The sequence below is a fragment of the Musca autumnalis genome, unplaced genomic scaffold (genome assembly GCF_047663935.1).
Source record: "Musca autumnalis isolate F117 unplaced genomic scaffold, ASM4766393v1 scaffold_1, whole genome shotgun sequence".
NCBI classification, from domain to species: Eukaryota; Metazoa; Arthropoda; class Insecta; order Diptera; family Muscidae; genus Musca; species Musca autumnalis.
This window is the reverse complement of record NW_027411644.1, coordinates 143,038,293-143,057,809: the sequence shown is the minus strand read 5'-3', so window position 1 is coordinate 143,057,809 and position 19,517 is coordinate 143,038,293. Positions and strand designations below refer to the sequence as shown.

General features: G+C 35.4%; 1 protein-coding gene across 2 annotated transcripts in view; it reads left to right on the top strand.

The window, feature by feature from the left end:
* Desi (DM4/DM12 domain-containing protein Desiccate) overlaps positions 1-19,517 on the top strand; it is a 148,691-nt gene that overhangs the window by 50,803 nt on the left and 78,371 nt on the right. For both annotated transcript variants that reach the window (XM_073956597.1, XM_073956605.1), the window contains exon 2: positions 15,273-15,408. In XM_073956597.1, the coding sequence (XP_073812698.1) occupies positions 15,273-15,408 (136 nt within the window). The remainder of the gene's footprint in view (positions 1-15,272; positions 15,409-19,517) is intronic.

The following is a 19,517-nucleotide window of genomic DNA, read 5'->3' as shown; positions in this document are numbered from 1 at the left end:
ATATTGATTAAAATTGGTATTAGTGCGACCAAATTTTCAGTGTTTGTCATTTCCATATTATATATTGTTTATTTGTTTTTTTTATATCCTTTCCGCATACGAAGTAGCGGGCATTTTGCTAGTATATATATATATATATATATTGTTACGGAATTAGGTTTAACTAATCTCCGTGTAGACGTTGTTTTATTCCCCAGTACGATTTGTACCAAATAAAACAGGGTTCGTTTTAGATTACGTTTCTACAATGCTTTATTTACTTTATTACACCTATTCGGAACCGACTTTAATTACTAGGCACACAGCTTGTCTCTAGTTAGCACGCAGCTATTCTTTAACCGATATATTCAGTTCAACGCTTAAAACACAACTAACTCAATGTTGCCGTTCCTACCGCTATTTATACCCAAAATCTCCTTGATCTAGAATTATCTAGAAAATCTGGCAACACCTCGAATCTGTGCAGCGTACACACAGACGCACATTCGCACTAAGCGAACAACCATACTCACATACATACAAGTGGACAAGCACAGTAATGACGTAATTACAACAACACACAAATACAAGAAGTAGGAACTAAACGATAATTACATGATTATGGCAAAACAAACAAAAGCACATTAATAAAAGGTAAAGTAACAACTAGAATGATGAAGAGAGTTCTACATGGTAGTTGTTGTTCAAATGTTTAAATTAACGGAAATTAATTTAAACTAACTTAAACCTATCAGTTACATTCGTAACATTGCCTCCCGCTTAAGCCTGTTTGTCCCGAATAGGCACAGTTCCCTCTCGGTGGTATGGGCATTGGTAACACTGCCTCCCGTTTAAGCCTGTTCCTCTTGACTAGACGCAATTCTCCTTTCGTAGTGGTGGCAACCGATTTAGATGTACCCTCTATTGCGTCAGCTTTGGTCTTTTGCTCTTCTGGACGACGTTGCTTTCTCTCCAGGAATCGTGACGTTATACCTTCTTTCTTTGTGGTCACCTTCCTAAGTGCCACCTGGTCTTCATCAGACTTGTCCTTCCTTGCTGTACGGCCGCTTTTCCATGGTCCTTTCCTCGACGTACATCTTCGCTTTTTCACCCTCGTTGCGGGATTTTTCCGCTTTCCTACGGGCCAATTGTCGGCGGCTTCCACCTTCAGCGTACGGACATCGACAGCGATCTCGCCGGGTTCTGCCTTCGGGCGATGTTTGCTTTTCTCGTTGCAGACCCCACTTATTGGTATCTCCACATTGGACCATGTCATCACACGGTGCTTTATGTCCAGGTTGATATCGAAGGCAATCATGAAGTCTACCCCAAGTATAACTTCGTCCACAATATCGGCCACTATAAAATCGAAATTTACTGATTTTCTACCCATGCTCAGTCTTTGGTAGGCCTTTCCATGCACCGCTGTAGTCTCGCCTGTGGCCGTCCGCAATTTGACTCCATTTAACGGCAATACCTTCCCTTTCACCAAATCCGGTCTAGTAATGGACTTTGTTGCACCGGTGTCCAATGTCAAGGTACGCAATACACCATTGATAAAGCCTTCAACCGTTAAGTTGTGATTCTTCTGTTGGACTATGGCTATAGAGATTGTGGGACCATCGCTTTCATCATCTGCCAGCGGCGCTTCCTGATTGACGGAATTCACTTTTTTTGATTCACTGATGTCTCATTTTTCGGATTCTTAGCCACAAGTTGGTCTTCGATTTTCAAAGGCGGCGAGGCGGATCTGGTCCTTGGCCGTTGCAGTCTGCATTCTCGTGTAATGTGTCCAGCTTTCCGACAGTTGTAGCAAGTCCTTCTCGTTTTGCCAGCCCTTCGTTTCACTTTATCTATTACCTGCATTAGTGCATCTTTCATTAGCTCGACAACGGTCTGGGGATTGTTGTCCTCAACTTCCAGCCTCTGCACATTGCAAGCCTGAGGTTTCACCATTGTCTCATGCTTATGTCCGCCACCGTACTTAAGTTCTAGAGCAGCAATTATATCTCCATAGTTGTTTCTAGAAGCGGCGGGAATATTCTGTAATACGTCAGCAGCACCGACCCTCAATGCCATATGTAGTCGTACCGCCTTGTCGCTGTCGTTCCACGAATTTCTCGAACAACCGTCTCAAATTGTAATTTGAAGACACCAAACGATGTAGATCCGTCGAATTCAGGAGGCCTGATTTTCAGAGTGTTATTAATAACTCGCACTTGACCTCCTTTGATTTCCAGTTCCGACATTTTCTTTTCCAGATTCACAAACTTCTCGTCGTGGGCCAGAAACTGTCTATCCAATTTCTTTAAATGGTTTTCCGCAACCTCCAATCGCTTTTCAATAACTTGCGTAATGTTCTCGAGTCTTTCGCTGATTTTTCCAAAATTTGCCTCTAATTCTTCCAATTTTTGGGAATTTTCGTCCCATCCTTCCTTCAGCCATTTGAAGTTTTCGTCTAGTGCAATAGAGTCCTCTTCCAATCTCTTATTAACTTGCTGCATCAATGTTGCTGTAAACTCCGTCAGCTTCGATGTCAGCACTTCTGTTATCTCACTATGACTCGCAACCGCCTCTGAGGGTTCATCCCTAATCTCAAACTCATATTCGTCGATGTCCATTCTGAGGCGCTCGAACACTTCCAAAAGGCGTTTTTGTAGCTCAGCCTTACTTCCGGTAGTTGGCAACCCAATCTTAGATAGCTGCTGCCTCAAGTCTACCTCACGTAGATCCTCGAACTTCACCTTCATTGTAGGATTATCGTAATCTCATTTCCTGACACCAATTTTTACGGAATTTGGTTTAACTAATCTCCGTGTAGACGTTGTTTTATTCCCCAGTACGATTTGTACCAAATAAAACAGGTTTCGTTTTAGATTACGTTTCTACAATGCTTTATTTACTTTATTACACTTATTCGGAACCGACTTTAATTACTAGGCACACAGCTTGTCTCTAGTTAGCACGCAGCTATTCTTTAACCGATATATTCAGTTCAACGCTTAAAACACAACTAACTCAATGTTGCCGTTCCTACCGCTATTTATACCCAAAATCTCCTTGATCTAGAATTATCTAGAAAATCTGGCAACACCTCGAATCTGTGCAGCGTACACACAGACGCACATTCGCACTAAGCGAACAACCATACTCACATACATACAAGTGAACGAGCACAGTAATGACGTAATTACAACAACACACAACAACTAAACCATAATTACATGATTATGGCAAAACAAACAAAAGCACATTAATAAAAGGTAAAGTAACAACTAGAATGATGAAGAGAGTTCTACATGGTAGTTGTTGTTCAAATGTTTAAATTAACCGAAATTAATTTAAACTAACTTAAACCTATCAGTTACATTCGTAACAATATATATAAAGCTTTTTGTAGAAAATTAACTTATGTTGAAACTGAGGTATGGGGTATTGTAACTCGCGATCAGTTTTACTATACCATAACTTTTGACCGCATTTCGGTAAAATAAACTGTTTTAGCCCGATTCACCGAGTGCTTTCTTAAAATAATAATCTGAGCGGAAGCTGTGGTCGTACTAATGTAAAAAAATCGGAAAAGATCGTTGAAGCAAACGAGTTTCATTATGTTATTTTCCAATTAGTGGTTTTACAACACAATGTAGAGCTTAATGCTCAAAGGAGAAGTAAAGAGTAAACTTCAGAGTTGAAGTGTCTAATGTATGATTTTTTAATATATCCACTGTATCTACCTCAAACGGATGCTGACATTTTAAAACCTGAAAAATGGGGTTTTTTGAATTTTTGCTCTAATCGGGACGCGCAGCTGGATTTCCCTAAAAGCTTATTATTTGATTGTAGTACTCGCGATTTCGCATTTTTTAAAGTATTACATGAGGGTGTAGCCCCCACAGGATCACAGTAATCTGCGCCTAAACACGAAATTTTTGTGCGTAAATTTTTCTCAAAAACCTATTTTTTGGTTTAAAATTTACAAACGTCATTCGATTTCCGTGGAAACCCGCGTAAATTTAGTTTTTTTTTACGTTCTGAATCTAGCAAGCCACGACGCGTAAAAATCCACCCACTAGATCGGCGGATATGATACCCCTCAAATTTCGAAAATTTGCAAAAAAATATTTTGAAAATATCGCATATTAAAACGCGTTTTGGATGTTTCAGTTCTACTTAAATAAATAGATCGATACGTGTATTTAAACTGCGCGAAAACAGTTATATAATAGATTTTTTCTAAAAATTGAGTGCGATGCTACATCCACGGTTCTTGATGGATCGCATTGAAACGGCATAGAATGATGTATTTTATAATGGTGATTATTGAAATCGGATGCGCATAAAATTTAAATGAACTTCGCGGAAATTATGACCATTTCACTGTATTTTGCACCCTTATATGCAGCAGATTCTACATCGTGGCCGCCAAATAGAGTTTGACAAACTGAACATCAAATAAGAGGGATTGATTCGCTGTGTTGGAAAATCGGATGCGCATCATGTCATTTTTATAATTACGCGGTTTATATGCGTCTCTCTCTTGGGTGCCACCGTGGTGCAATGGTATGCACACCCGCCTTGCACGCTGAAGGTCGTGGGTTCGATTCCCCGGCCAGTCAACATCAAACACTTTTCAACGGTGGCAAAATACCCCTCAGTAATGTTGGCGACATTTCCTGAGTATTTCAGCCTTGTACAACTTCTCTACAAGTGGTGTCTTAGACACGCCGTTCGGACTCGGCGATAAACAGTAGGTCCCATATCATTGAGCTAATATGAATCGGGGTGCACTCATTGATATGAGAGAAGTCTCCCCTGTCCCGCCTGGGATGTTTGTGGAACAATTATTATTATATATGCGTCTCAAATGTTGTAATATTCAATATAACATTATTTTAACGTTATGCCACAATTGGAATTCCTTGTGATTTAATATAAGGTTCTAATAACACTGCTCAACAAAATTGAAAAAGTTGAATGTTTCAGACGAAGTTGCAGTTGTTTCTAGATGAAATCGGCGAGTTATTTTCAAATCCGGTGCCGGTTTTTCTCCATCAGCTCTTGTTTTTGAGATATAGCTCAAAAATATAAAGTTCATACCGCCCATGATTCGACCATAACCTAAAAATCATCATGAAGACTGCCATTGAAAAGTAAATGGCTTATGTGGTAATGATATCACTGGTAAATTATTTCCCTTTAGCAGTCTTCATGGCGATTTTTAGGTTATGGCCGAATCATAGGGGCTATGAACTTTATATTATACATTTGAATACTGGATTATATAGTAGACATCCAAAGCATATCCGGAGTACCATATGAAGATCCTATGACTTCTCCCGATGACGTAATTACAGCCTAAAGTACTCAAAATATGCAATTTTTACAAGGTCCGTCATATATTTTCTATATTTTTTGATATATACTCACCATAACTATTTCAAAAACGATTTGTATCGAGCGTACAACATCTCCTTAATATATTAATGTCGAAAAACCCACAAAAAAATATTTGTTTGTATCCGAAAATAACGAAAGTCTGGGTTAAACTGGTAAAAACCGATTTTGAGCTATATCTCAAAAACAAGAGCTGATGGAGAAAAATCGGCACCGGATTTGAAAATAACTCGCCGATTTCATCTAGAAACAACTGCAACTTCGGTTGAAACAAAAGTCTTGTTGACCAGTGTAATATTATCCAATAGGAAAACTATAAGTGAAAAATTTTTTACAACGGAATATCATCATTACTGCGTGAAATTTTGACGAAAATGCCGAAGAACTCAAACATTTTTTCTCCAATTTTTCCTATAAAACCATAAAAAATAAAATTAGAATAATATGATTTTAATTTGTTCGTAATATTTTCTTCATATTTTTATACCCTACACCACTATGTGGGGAGGGTATTATAAGTTGGTTTTGGCCAAAAAGTTTGTAACGCATCGAAATAATGGTCGTAGACCCATACTTATATATACCAAAATGAATGTCTCGACGAGCTGAGTCGATCTGGCTATGTGTCCGTCAGTCCGTCCGTCCGTCTGTCCATCTAAACCTTGTAATCACGCCACAGGTCGCAATTTTAATCGGATCGTCACGAAATTTTGGATGTTGATGGGGGTCCCGGAGGGGAAGAAGCCTATTGGTTTTGGTGATGGTCGGATAATATTTAGGGGTCGGAATGGGCAAAAACTTATGTGGATAAAAAGACAACGTTTGTTTCCAAAGCGAATATCTCAGCTTCTATACGGGGTATACCAAAACCAAAACCAATAAAAACAATAAAAGTAGAAAATATCACCTTTCTAATGATGTAAAGTAGGTTCTCGTAGGTGATCAAACAACGAAGATATCACAATAGTCGCAAATAAAACCCAAATATTCATTTTTGCGATTTTAATTATAATAACGAATATCACAGCTTTAGTTGGGGACTTTCCAAAAGCAAAGCCTGGCTATGAAAGTAGAAGATCCCGTCTTTACAATGATGTAAACTATGTCGGCGTAGGTGACCAAATAACGGAGATATCACAATAGTCGGTAATACATCCCATTTTTCCACTTTTTTGGAAATCACGCTACAGGTCTCAATTTTGATCGGATCGTCACGAAATTTTGAGGGTTAATGGGGGTCACACATATGAAGAAGCCTATTGATTTTGGTGATGGTCGGATAATATTTAGGGGTCGGAATGGGCAAAAAACTTATGTGGAGAAAAAGACAATTTTTTTTCCTAAGAGAATATCTTAGCTTCAATATGGCGTATACCAAAAGCAGAACCTGGCCATGAAAGTAGAAAATATCGCCTTTCTAATGATGTAAAGTAGGTTCTCGTAGGTGATCAAACAACGAATATATCGCAATAGTCGCTAATAGAACCCAAATTTTTATTTTTGCGATTTTAATAATAATGACGAATATCACAGCTTCGGTTGGGGATCTTCAAAAAACAAAGTCTGACTATGAAAGTAGAAAATCCCATCTTTACAGTGATGCAAAGTAGGTTGGCGTAGGTAGCCACATAACGGAGATATCACAATAGTCGGCAATACATCCCATTTTTCCATTTTTTTTTTGTAATCACGCTACAGGTCGCAATTTTGATCGGATCGTCACGAAATTTTGGGGGCTAATGGGGATCCTACAGAGAAAGAGGCATATTGATTTTGGTGATGGTCGGATAATATTCAGGGGTCGGAATGGGGAAAAACGTATTTGGAGAAAAAGTCAACCTAATGAAAGTAGAAAATATCACCTTTGCAACGATGTTACGTAGGTTGTCGTAGGTGGTCAAACAACGAAGATATCGCAAAAGCCGCTAATAGAACACAACTTTTCATTTTTGCGATTTTAATAATAGTGACGAATATCACAGCTTTGGTTCGGGACCTTCCAAAAGCAAAGTCTGGCAATGAAAGTAAAAAATCCCATCTACGCCAGCACGTTGGCGTAGATATCCAAATAACGGAGATATCGCAATAGTCGGTAATACATCCAATTTTTCCACTTTTTTGGAAATCACGCTACATGTCGCAATTTTAATTGGATCGTCACGAAATTTTGGGTGTTATTGGGGATCACACAGATAAAAAACCTTTTGATTTTTTATAATGGTCGGTTATTATTCAGGGGTCGAAATGTGACAAAAAAAATATTTGGAAAAAAGACCAACGTTTTATTTCAAAGTTAATATCTCCATTCTGTAGGAGGTATATCGAAAGCAAAACCGGGCAAGTAAAGTAGCAAATATCACCTTTACAACGATGTGAAGTAGGTTGTCATAGGTGGTCAAACAACAGAGATATCGCAATAGTCGGTAATGCATCCCTTTTTCCATTTTTGTGCAATCACACTACGAAATTTTCATCGGATCCTGTTGGGGGTCGATGAGGGTCTAATGGTCGGATAATATTTAGGGGTCGGAATGGGCAAAAAACTTATGTGGATAAAAAGACAACGTTTGTTTCCAAAGCGAATATCTCAGCTTCTATACGGGGTATACCAAAAGCAAAACCTGACAATAAAAGTAGAAAATATCACCTTTCTAATGATGTAAAGTAGGTTCTCGTAGGTGATCAAACAACGAAGATATCACAATAGTCGCAAATAAAACCCAAATTTTCATTTTTGCGATTTTAATTATAATAACGAATATCACAGCTTTAGTTGGGGACTTTCCAAAAGCAAAGTCTGGCTATGAAAGTAGAAGATCCCATCTTTACAATGATGTAAACTATGTCGGCGTAGGTGACCAAATAACGGAGATATCGCAATAGTCGGTAATACATCCCATTTTTCCACTTTTTTGGAAATCACGCTACAGGTCTCAATTTTGATCGGATCGTCACGAAATTTTGAGGGTTAAATGGGGTCACACATATGAAGAAGCCTATTGATTTTGGTGATGGTCGGATAATATTTAGGGGTCGGAATGGGCAAAAAACTTATGTGGAGAAAAAGACAATTTTTTTTCCTAAGAGAATATCTCAGCTTCAATATGGCGTATACCAAAAGCAGAACCTGGCCATGAAAGTAGAAAATATCGCCTTTCTAATGATGTAAAGTAGGTTCTCGTAGGTGATCAAACAACGAATATATCGCAATAGTCGCTAATAGAACCCAAATTTTTATTTTTGCGATTTTAATAATAATGACGAATATCACAGCTTCGGTTGGGGATCTTCAAAAAACAAAGTCTGACTATGAAAGTAGAAAATCCCATCTTTACAGTGATGCAAAGTAGGTTGGCGTAGGTAGCCACATAACGGAGATATCACAATAGTCGGCAATACATCCCATTTTTCCATTTTTTTTTTGTAATCACGCTACAGGTCGCAATTTTGATCGGATCGTCACGAAATTTTGGGGGCTAATGGGGATCCTACAGAGAAAGAGGCATATTGATTTTGGTGATGGTCGGATAATATTCAGGGGTCGGAATGGGGAAAAACGTATTTGGAGAAAAAGTCAACCTAATGAAAGTAGAAAATATCACCTTTGCAACGATGTTACGTAGGTTGTCGTAGGTGGTCAAACAACGAAGATATCGCAAAAGCCGCTAATAGAACACAACTTTTCATTTTTGCGATTTTAATAATAGTGACGAATATCACAGCTTTGGTTCGGAACCTTCCAAAAGCAAAGTCTGGCAATGAAAGTAAAAAATCCCATCTACGCCAGCACGTTGGCGTAGATATCCAAATAACGGAGATATCGCAATAGTCGGTAATACATCCAATTTTTCCACTTTTTTGGAAATCACGCTACATGTCGCAATTTTAATTGGATCGTCACGAAATTTTGGGTGTTATTGGGGATCACACAGATAAAAAACCTTTTGATTTTTGATAATGGTCGGATATTATTCAGGTGTCGAAATGTGACAAAAAAAAATATTTGGAAAAAAGACCAACGTTTTATTTCAAAGTTAATATCTCCATTCTGTAGGAGGTATATCGAAAGCAAACCCGGGCAAGTAAAGTAGCAAATATCACCTTTACAACGATGTGAAGTAGGTTGTCATAGGTGGTCAAACAACAGAGATATCGCAATAGTCGGTAATGCATCCCTTTTTCCATTTTTGTGCAATCACACTACGAAATTTTCATCGGATCCTGTTGGGGGTCGATGAGGGTCTAACAGAGAAAGAAGCCTATTGATGGCTGGCATACATCCCACTTTTCCATTTTTTATTTGGGTTGTACTGTCGATGCACTTAAATGCGTTTCAAAAAAATGACCTGTGTTAATGAAGACATTCAGAGCAAAGATCGCTAAGCTATCCCAATTTTAATATTTTGAATTTTATTAGTCAAAAGCTTATGAACAGGGTTAGTGGTGTAGGGTATCACATAGTCGGCCCCGACCCGACTATAGCCTTGGCTCACTTGTTGCAAATAACATGAATACTATAGCTCCAACCTTCACAAATTAGGTTTCATTTTATTCCTCAAAATGTCTGGATCCTGTTATAATTTGTTTATATATTTTTCGTATGTATGAGCGCTATTGTTTCAAAAATATGTTTGTAAATACGTGAAATTATTTAACAAATTTGATTTTTCGCGAATCCATTGATACTTTGCGATTATTTTTTGCATCATCGCAAAGGTTACGAATTCAGTTAACGATAATAGGATATAACAGCTTACTATATTAAGCTGCGATTTTTTTAGAATTTTTAATTAAATTAATAATAATTTTAATAATTAAAACGGTCATATCTTTTGCGCGCAACGATCAAAGTTAGGAAAACAGATTTGGAACGCTGATTTTTTCTTAATCTATGTACCAAAAATGGGCATGTGCTTGAAATATTATGTAAAGTTTTCAGGCACCTTTTTGGAATTCCAAAAATTAAGCCCATAACATATTTTCCTTTCAATATGGTAATCGCTTCTAATATGTAACAGATCTCTTGGAATTGATGTTAAATGGATAATATCCAAACTTTCTAACCAAAAGCATTCCTGCCCAATGATTAATAGTACCAAATTTGAGGTATAATTAAAGTAGTTCATTTTGACTCTGTGTCCTTTATTAGATTTTGTTATATATCTTCCTACATAACATTGACGTTATGTGAACAATATATTGGGATCCAAGTATAGTTTTGTCAGATCTACTTTGAAACATAAAGCATTTAAAATATACTTTTTAATGTAATTCAAAACATTTCGTGGAAAAGTGTCCAGAAGTAGTGGTGTAGGATATCACATGATCATCCCATTTACTTCACTTGTTTTTTTGACTTATATGTTTTTTATAAAAGTCCTGCAAGTCTTCTGCTAGAAGTCCACTGGTCTTCTCATCTTTTCTTCTATGAGTGGACCTATTGGACTACTATGAAAGACCTTGTGTCTTCTATGAGAATTCCTACTGATCATCAACATGAAGTCCAACATGTTCTCTACGTAAGTCCTAAGATATTCTATGAGGAAACATACTAGACTTAAAGGAAGAAATTAGAACAATTTCTATGAAAAGACCTACTGGTCTGTGTTGGCTGGTGTTCATGATAAATGTGGAATATTTTGATAACATTTTTGATTCAACTGTTTCGAGTACAATTCCACAAACTTTTAAAATGTGTGGGCTTATGCTAAGTACTACAAATGTTTGGACTGGATACAGTTTAAGACCTAGTCTTGGATTGCTTACCCCATGTAGTACTTACGATCCAGATTACACTTACATAAATTTACAAATTTTGTAATTTGCATTAAACTATCCGAGGAAGATTTTGTTGTTATATTATATATTGATGAAACATGTATGAATATTGATGAAATATGTATGCAGAGAAATGCTATTACTTCGTGGTGATCTCTCCTTGCATGTTAAAATATCGGCATTGCCTTCATTCGCCGTCCACCACCAATATGTGAAATCAATATTGAGCTTTAAGGTAGGTTACAAGGGCGTAGCCAGGATCAAATCTAGGGGGGGGGGGGCAAGTAATTTTTTTGGTGATGTGTATAGTTTTTACATACAAAATTTTTACCCTTTATTTAGGTACATACCTAATGAAAACCAAGTAAAAAGCTTCCACCATAAAATATTCTGAATTTATGTGAAATGTTTAGTTTTCTTTCCGTTATGGAAGTTCTCTTGGCCACGATTTTAGGTGAATTGCGTAAACCAATTACTTGAAATTTGTAAGGGTAAATAAAGGGGGTAAAAAATAAAAATTTTGAATGGGAGGTACCCGAAGGACTGGATTTATATGGACTAATTTCTTGACAGATACTTATAGCATACCAAGAATATGTTAATAATATGTTATTTAACGTACACACGAAATCGCTTAAAACGACACTGTTTATGACGTAATATCGTTATCCAAAAGACGATTTGAATCGAAACACCCTAAGATTGCGTGATGTCTCTGTTTATCTGTTTAACCCACTTCGTCGTAATTGGTGTTCGATTTTTCGAACAGCAAAAACATTTTATGTGTGAAAAAGGTAAAATTTTAAACAAGTCTTCTCTGTATATTAAGCCTTCTCTGTCAGTAAATAACAAAAAAAATCTTCCCTTGAAAATTTTCCCTCCTCCTCGATGGAGGAGGAAGCCTATATTTTTGGATACTTTTTTAAATTAATTTAAAAAAATTAAAAAAAAACATGAAATTTAAAAAGTAATCATGGTGAATTATTTCCAATACATAAAACCGTTTCACAAAACATAAAGAATATGATTTAGATGCACAAGCAGGACTTTACATACATATATGCAAAGTTGACTCTTCGAAAATGTCATAAATGTCAGTGGCTATATCAAAACGTGGAAATTTATGGACAAATTAGGGGGAAGAGTTATTATAGCCCCATAGAAGACTAAATATTAAATTTCAGTCATTTCAGTCATCTGAAACCCCCTTAAATCGGGAGGTACCGTTCTAGTTTGGCTACATAAAACGTTCATGTTCAGTGCTCACAAATTTCTGGATAAAAGTTTAGTAGGCCCAAAGTAGACTAAATATGTGCATTTCTATGAGGGGTAATCCAAAACGCGAACCAGCACTGACACATTTCCGGGCCCAAAGAAGACTCTATACTACTCTTTAACCATTTTTTCGTTCACTCTGGTCCATACTTTGCACATCGTAATATTTCTACGCGACATAGATTGTCCAAACATACTTTACATTTTGACATCGCAAACAATTAAGAGGCGGTCTCACTTGTATTGAAAGGAGTGACAAAAATAATTCTAATCGAGCTACCGCCTCGAAAATTTAAACATATTTTAAAACGAGACAAGATGATAGAAAAAAATTGAGTGGATATAGATCCATATTTAGATATAGCCCTCTTATAAAGGTAATGTCTGATTTTTGGTATTTTGATGAATTTAGACACAGTTTCCAATTGATTTGGTTGAAATTTCGCATTTTGAGTTCTCAGTGAACAAAATATATCCTCGCAACAAATGTTCAATATAGGTCCACGTTTAGGTATAGCCCCCATATAAGGTGTACTTTTTAAAAAACAGGGAGTCTCCCAAATACTCCCAACATTAGTAAAACTCAACATAAATTTATAGTACTGTAGTGGAATTCTGTAACTCATTTTTTGAGTTACCGACAAAAATCGTTAAAACTAAAATGCTTTTAATTTCGGTAATTAGCAATATTATTCGGTAAGTTAACGGCCAATAAAAAGTAGTCGTAAAGTTCTACCGATAGCAACAGTGTTGTCAACTTTTATTTGAACGTTTCATTCATAATTTTGCGTTTTAAAGTTACCGATTTTTGTCGGTAACTCAAAAAATGAGTTTGAGAATCCCACTACTGATTTTAAAAGTACCAGAAAAATATTATAGAATTTATTTTTAAGGAAGTTAGAAAACTTTGTATGAATATCTTTTTACGTAAAAACATTGTCAATGCTATCAACTATAAGTTAAAATCTGGAAATTGTACATTTACCTCTTTATTTTTTTTATAATTTCACTCATAAGTAGACAGCGGAATCCTATGCAAATGCAAATACGATTAGGATGGTCGTAGAGAAAATCTGATTAGACAGAAACTCGTTTTATTACAAAACGAATTAGGCCCAGAAATTTTTGCATATTTTGCATATTCTGCATATCGTGCATATTTTGACATATTTGTACATATCTGCATAAAATGAGCATATGCAAAACCATATGCAAAAATATATACAAAGATTTGTGGTCTAAAATCCCACCGAAATGGCTGAAATTTGGTATTAAGTCTTCGTTAGGGGTATGCAACTTTACAACTGAAATATGTCCGCATAGGTTTACGTCTTCATATAGCCCCCATAGAACGGTACCTACCGATATTCGGTATTTTGAAGGTTGTGGCTTCAATATCCCACCCAAATGACTGAAATTTGTCATTTTGTCTTCGCTGTGGGTATAAAACTTTCCACCTGAAATTTGTCGGTGTAGGTCCACGTCTTCATATAGCCCCCATAGAACGGTACCTCCCCATTTTCGGTATTTTAAAGGTTGTGGTCTCAATATCCCTCCGAAATGGCTAAAATTTGGTATTAAGTCTTCCTTGGGGGTAAACAACTTTTCACCTAAAATTTGTCGGTTTAGGTTCAGGCCTTCATATAGCCCCCATAGAGCGATACCTCCCGATTTTCGGTATTTTGAAGGTTGTGGCTGTGGTTATACATTTCTCTATTTTATTGACTTGTCTGACGATAATATTAAACAAAAAAATTGTACACACAAACATTTTTGTACCTATTATTGAAATATTTGTTGCATAAGAAAATATGTAAAATGCATAAATTTTGCATATGCAAAAATTTATGCATTTTGCATAATTTAGCATATGTCATATGTTTCGATTGCAATGTAATCAGAAGCCAAAAATATGCCCAGTCTCAAAATTTGACATGAGTCGGACCAAAAATAGGGGTTGCAAAAATTCCGCCGTCGACTCATAAGCTGCGAACGCTTTTCAATTTTTCGACTTTACTTGACATATTACCGCTATAAATTGGCTAAAATTGTACTGGATATTAACAATTTGATGTGTTTAGGTAATATTTATTTCAATCGGAATCAAATTTGTTGCCATAAATTTTCGATTTTTGTCCACGGGCGGACCGATATAATAAAAACTTCTTTAACAAATTTTTAATTTTGATAGACTATATCAGTCAATCTATACTATATCGACTCAGAATTTTATTCTGATAACAAATATGTATACTTTATAGGGTTGCAAATAAGTATTTCAATGCGTTACAAACGGAAAAATATACCCTCCATTCTATGGTGGAGGGTATAAAATCCCAGAAGGTACAAGGGAGACTTCTCTTCTCATATTACCTCAATGATATGGGACCTACTGTTTATCGCTGAGTCCGAACGGCGTGTCTAAGACACCACTTGTAGGGAAGTTTTAAAATAAAAATTGCATATCTCATGTATTTTTCAAAAGAATTCAAAGTTTACTTACAAATAATAAATTATGTTTGGTATCTTCTAAGCAGCTTAGAGCAGGAGGAAAATCATTTTCCTATTTTTAATTCGTTTTTACACTTCTATGACTATAACCCAAACATTTGCTAACCGCTTTTAAAAAAATATAGCTTATTCGAAAGATATTAGTCGTCCATTTGCAAACATTTTTTATAATTTTTCAAACTTTTTTGACAGCTATAGGGGGGGTTGGGGGGGGTGCAGCAATAATTAGTTTTATTTATTCCCTCTAACAGTTGATCTAATTAGCCCAGTGAAAAAGCACTTTAATTGAATATAATATATCAAGGTTATAACACAGCATAACTAATTTTTTTCAGGTTATTAAACGATATGACAGAATGGGATCGCACATACCAAAAAGTGAACAAATCATTGGAGTTAGAAGAAGACAGTGCGTCCACGAAAGATCGCTTACAGAGACTTGGATACACGACTGGATATGGTACACTCAATGTAAGAAATTAATTTGTACTTTCAAAATCTATATAGGCTACATACATACAATTTAGTATGTCTCATAAGTTACTTTTATCTCAAATGGCAAAAATCGATGTTGGATTTTTTTGCGGAACCTCCCTTAACTATTTCATTTTGTTGGTGTTGTAGATTGACTAGGAACCCCTTTGGGAGAAAATGGATCATTTTGTGGAAAACATATTTTCCTCCCAATATTATAAATTTTTGGAATGAAAACAATTATATATTTAAAAAATATAATATAATAAATGCCTTTTATATTTGTCATTCCGCTTGTAATCGAAATATACGTCGGAGACCCTATAAAGTATATATTTTTGATCAGCATAAAATTATAGGTGTAGATATAAACATGTACGTCCGTCTGTCTGTCTGTCAAAATCAGGATCAGTGTTGCCGTTTTGGGCATTTCGGTCCAAATTTGGGCCGAATAAAAAATAATTTTTAATTGTGGGACGATGGGCGGCCCAAATCCCTTTTGGGCCGTTTTCATGCTAATAATTTTAAACAATAATTTATAAAATATCAAATATTAGTGTTACATGTTTACTTTTACTATTGGATGGATTTGAAAACGTAAAATAAAGCAATTTGGTGGCATTAAAAATATAATTTTCACATTAAAACTTAATGCCAAGAAGGTCATCCTAGTAGTTTAGTTGTCACTTTTAACTGATAAATAAAGTTTTTATTTGAGCTTGAGGTCATAAGTTTATTTTTATTTTTTCTTCATTCCAATATTTCGCAATTATAAAATTGCATCTTCAGGGAAGATCTACAAAAACAATAACAATATATGTTACTTAATAGAAATTATCACAGCATATTGTAAAGATAAACACAAAGACATACACATGAGTTCGCTTACAATTTACGTAAAAATATTTAAGTCAAATTTTACTTTGAACTAATGTAGTTTCTCTACCATTGCACTATAGTTCAAACAGCCCATTTTACTGGCCAAAAGTCATATTTCGCACATTGTACTTGCACTTATTTTGTGTTTCTTTCTTGTAAGAAACACTTCAAATATAATAAAAATAAATTTGGTTTTTGTATGAGAAATTATACCGTTACATGGCAGGCTGCCAAATATGTATTATCCAAATATCTTTAAAAACTTGTTAACGAAATATGTTTACTTGTATACGTTCAGGGTGAAACAAAATCACAATATTAGCATAAGTAACGATTTAATTAGAAAGTATTTGATATCTATTTATCAAAAATGCCTTCCTATCATCATTTATGTGTGTAAATAGTTATTAAATGGGTGATAACTTTGAATTTTCGAAAAAAGTAGAACATTTTGAGGTTATGTACGCTTTTAAAGTCTCGGCAACGTTCGGCAATGAAAGTGAAAATTGAAATTGGTTCATTAACTCGTGCCGAATGCAGAAAATTTTATGTGATTTTGCGTAAATTTGCTCGACTAGAATTATACAACTTTTTTTAGGTTACCATATTTTCCATAATATTGATTTTTTGAAGTCATGGTTAAACCTCTTACCAAATACTGGTAGCCAAATTGGAGTCTACAGCATTCTGTTGTGTTCTAAAGTCAAATTATTTACAAATCTTTTATAAATATATACAGTTATAGTCAAAATATGTCACATCATACTTTGGGATTTTCAAAGTAATAATTTTAAGGCATATTCACATTAAAACTAAAACGAAACAGAACAAAAAAGCTTCTGGACTTATCGGACGTCGATGCCTTCAGTTCTATAGACAAATAACAGACCTTTCAGTTTTTGTCCCCAAAGGGTTAAGGTACCAATTGTGTATTTGGTCCATAAAGGGTTAATTTTTTGGCCCACGTTGTTCCATTTTTCTCCCTGAATCTAAAAACGCTACATTAACTTAAACCAAATACTTGTTTTAACTTTAAGACTTTTGGCCAATAAAATGGCCCGTTTGACCTATAGTGCATTGTTGAATGTAAATATTGCACTAAATGTTTCTACGATTGCACGATCTCTTTTGTATCAAATGACGATAGCAATATGCTGCATTGTCAGTATCGCGCTTGCAGTTTATCTTCTTTTTGGCTGGTAAGTTGTTAATATCTAACATTTGTAATGTTAATCTCCTGTTATAATTACTCTCTGATTGAAGTATGTGAACACTCTCAAAATTTGGCAAGTGGTTATTAAACTTGCTGTGGTCAGCAAGTGCTGTTTTTTGGATTGTGTTTCTATGTCTAAGTTTTATGTCAGATCTATGGGCCGATAATCTAGTTTTAAGTTTGTTCTTCGTGGTACCAACATACATTTTACCACATTTTTCTTGTTCATTACCATCGCATTCAATCCGGTATACAATATTGTGTTTATCAATTTTTGCAACCTTATTCTTAGTTTGGCTAAAAAGACGTCTTAAAGTGTTGGTGGGCTTAGATGCTACGTTGTGTTTATTCTTGTCGTAAAAATCAGCATGTTGAAATCATTCTGATATACCAGGAACGTGTATCATGCTTTTGTAAGTTTTCTCAATATTCCCTTTGGTTTTTGTATTGTATAGTTGTTAATTAAATTTTCGATTAATCTTTTGGGAAAACAATTTTTGATAATTTCTTGTCACTTATGCTTGGAACTCTATTGATGAGGTTTCGTCCATCCGTCAAAAAATTGGGCAAAATAATTTTTTAATCTGTCTCGCTTAAAGGCAAGCGTTTTATGTATTTAATAAGCTCACATGAATAATATAATAAGGTCATATGAAGATCGGTCAATTCGTTTTAGAGCTATCGTTGGCACCGACTTCAAAAACGCCGTTTCGAGAGACACGCACTTAAAGTTTATATGCTACATTCAAATCACAATAAATTGTTGCCTTCTAATCATTATATCTCAGACAATTTTTTGCGACATACTACCCACGGTGCTCTTGAAACTATTTTAAATGGAAGGTGCTTACTCCTCGGAAGTTTTTGCCGATTCTGAAACTACAATGTTTATAGATGAGAAAAATCAAAAAACAAAAAAAATCGCCGGAGCGCTTTTTAAATAAATCGCGATTTAAGTTGACATTTTTAGGGGTTGTTTAGGTTTTCACGATTTTGCTTAGAAGCCGCAAGTCTTATCAAAATGGGACTAAAGAAAATGTTGTAGCTATGAAAATTATCTACAAGAATGACCCTTACGGTGTTCTTGTCGGTTTTACCTTTTTTGAGATATAGAAGTTCAACTTGGGACAATTTAAATTCAATTCAATTCTGTGTCGCCTCCTTATAAAACAATGTCATGACTGCAAATTCCCAACGTAAACTTATATATCTAAAAAAATGGTACAACTAAGGATAAGTTACTTAAGCTAGTCTTGTAGAGAATTTTCACAGCTTTAAGATTTTATCAGGTCCCATATCGATAAGACTTACCATATTCAAGCAAAATCGCGAAACCCTGACAAAAAAGCATAAAAATGTAAACTGAGCTTCTTTATCTCAAAAATAGTACAGACTGGGAACAAATAGTAAACGTCAATCCTCTAGAGAATTTTCAGAGCTACAACATTTTTTTATCTCCATTTCGATTGGACTTGCGGTTTCTAAGCAAAATCGTGAAAACCTTAAAAAACACCTAAAAATGTGAATTTTGACCGTGATTTATTTAAAAATCCCTACAGCGATTTTTTCTTGTTTTTGGATTTTTCTCATCTATGAATATTTCTGTTTCAGAATTCACATAAACTTTCCCTGTGTAAGCGGTTTTCATCAAAAGTTAGTTAAGACGCACCCTTCATGACATTGTTTTGTAAGGGGGCGATACAGTCAGTACATTGTCCCAATTTGAACTTCTATATCTCAAAAACGGTAAAACCGACGAAAATACCGTAAAGGTCATTCTTGTAGAGAATTTTCAAAGCTACAACATTTTCTTCAGTCCCATTTTGATAGGACTTGCGGCTTTTAAGCAAACTCGTGAAAACCTAAACAACCCCTAAAAATGGCAACTCAAATCGCGATTTATTTAAAAAGCGCTCCTGCGATTTTTTTGTGTTTTGATTTTTTCATCTATAAACATTGTAGTTTCAGAATTCGCAAAAACTTCCAAGGTGTAAGCACCTTCCATTTAAAATTG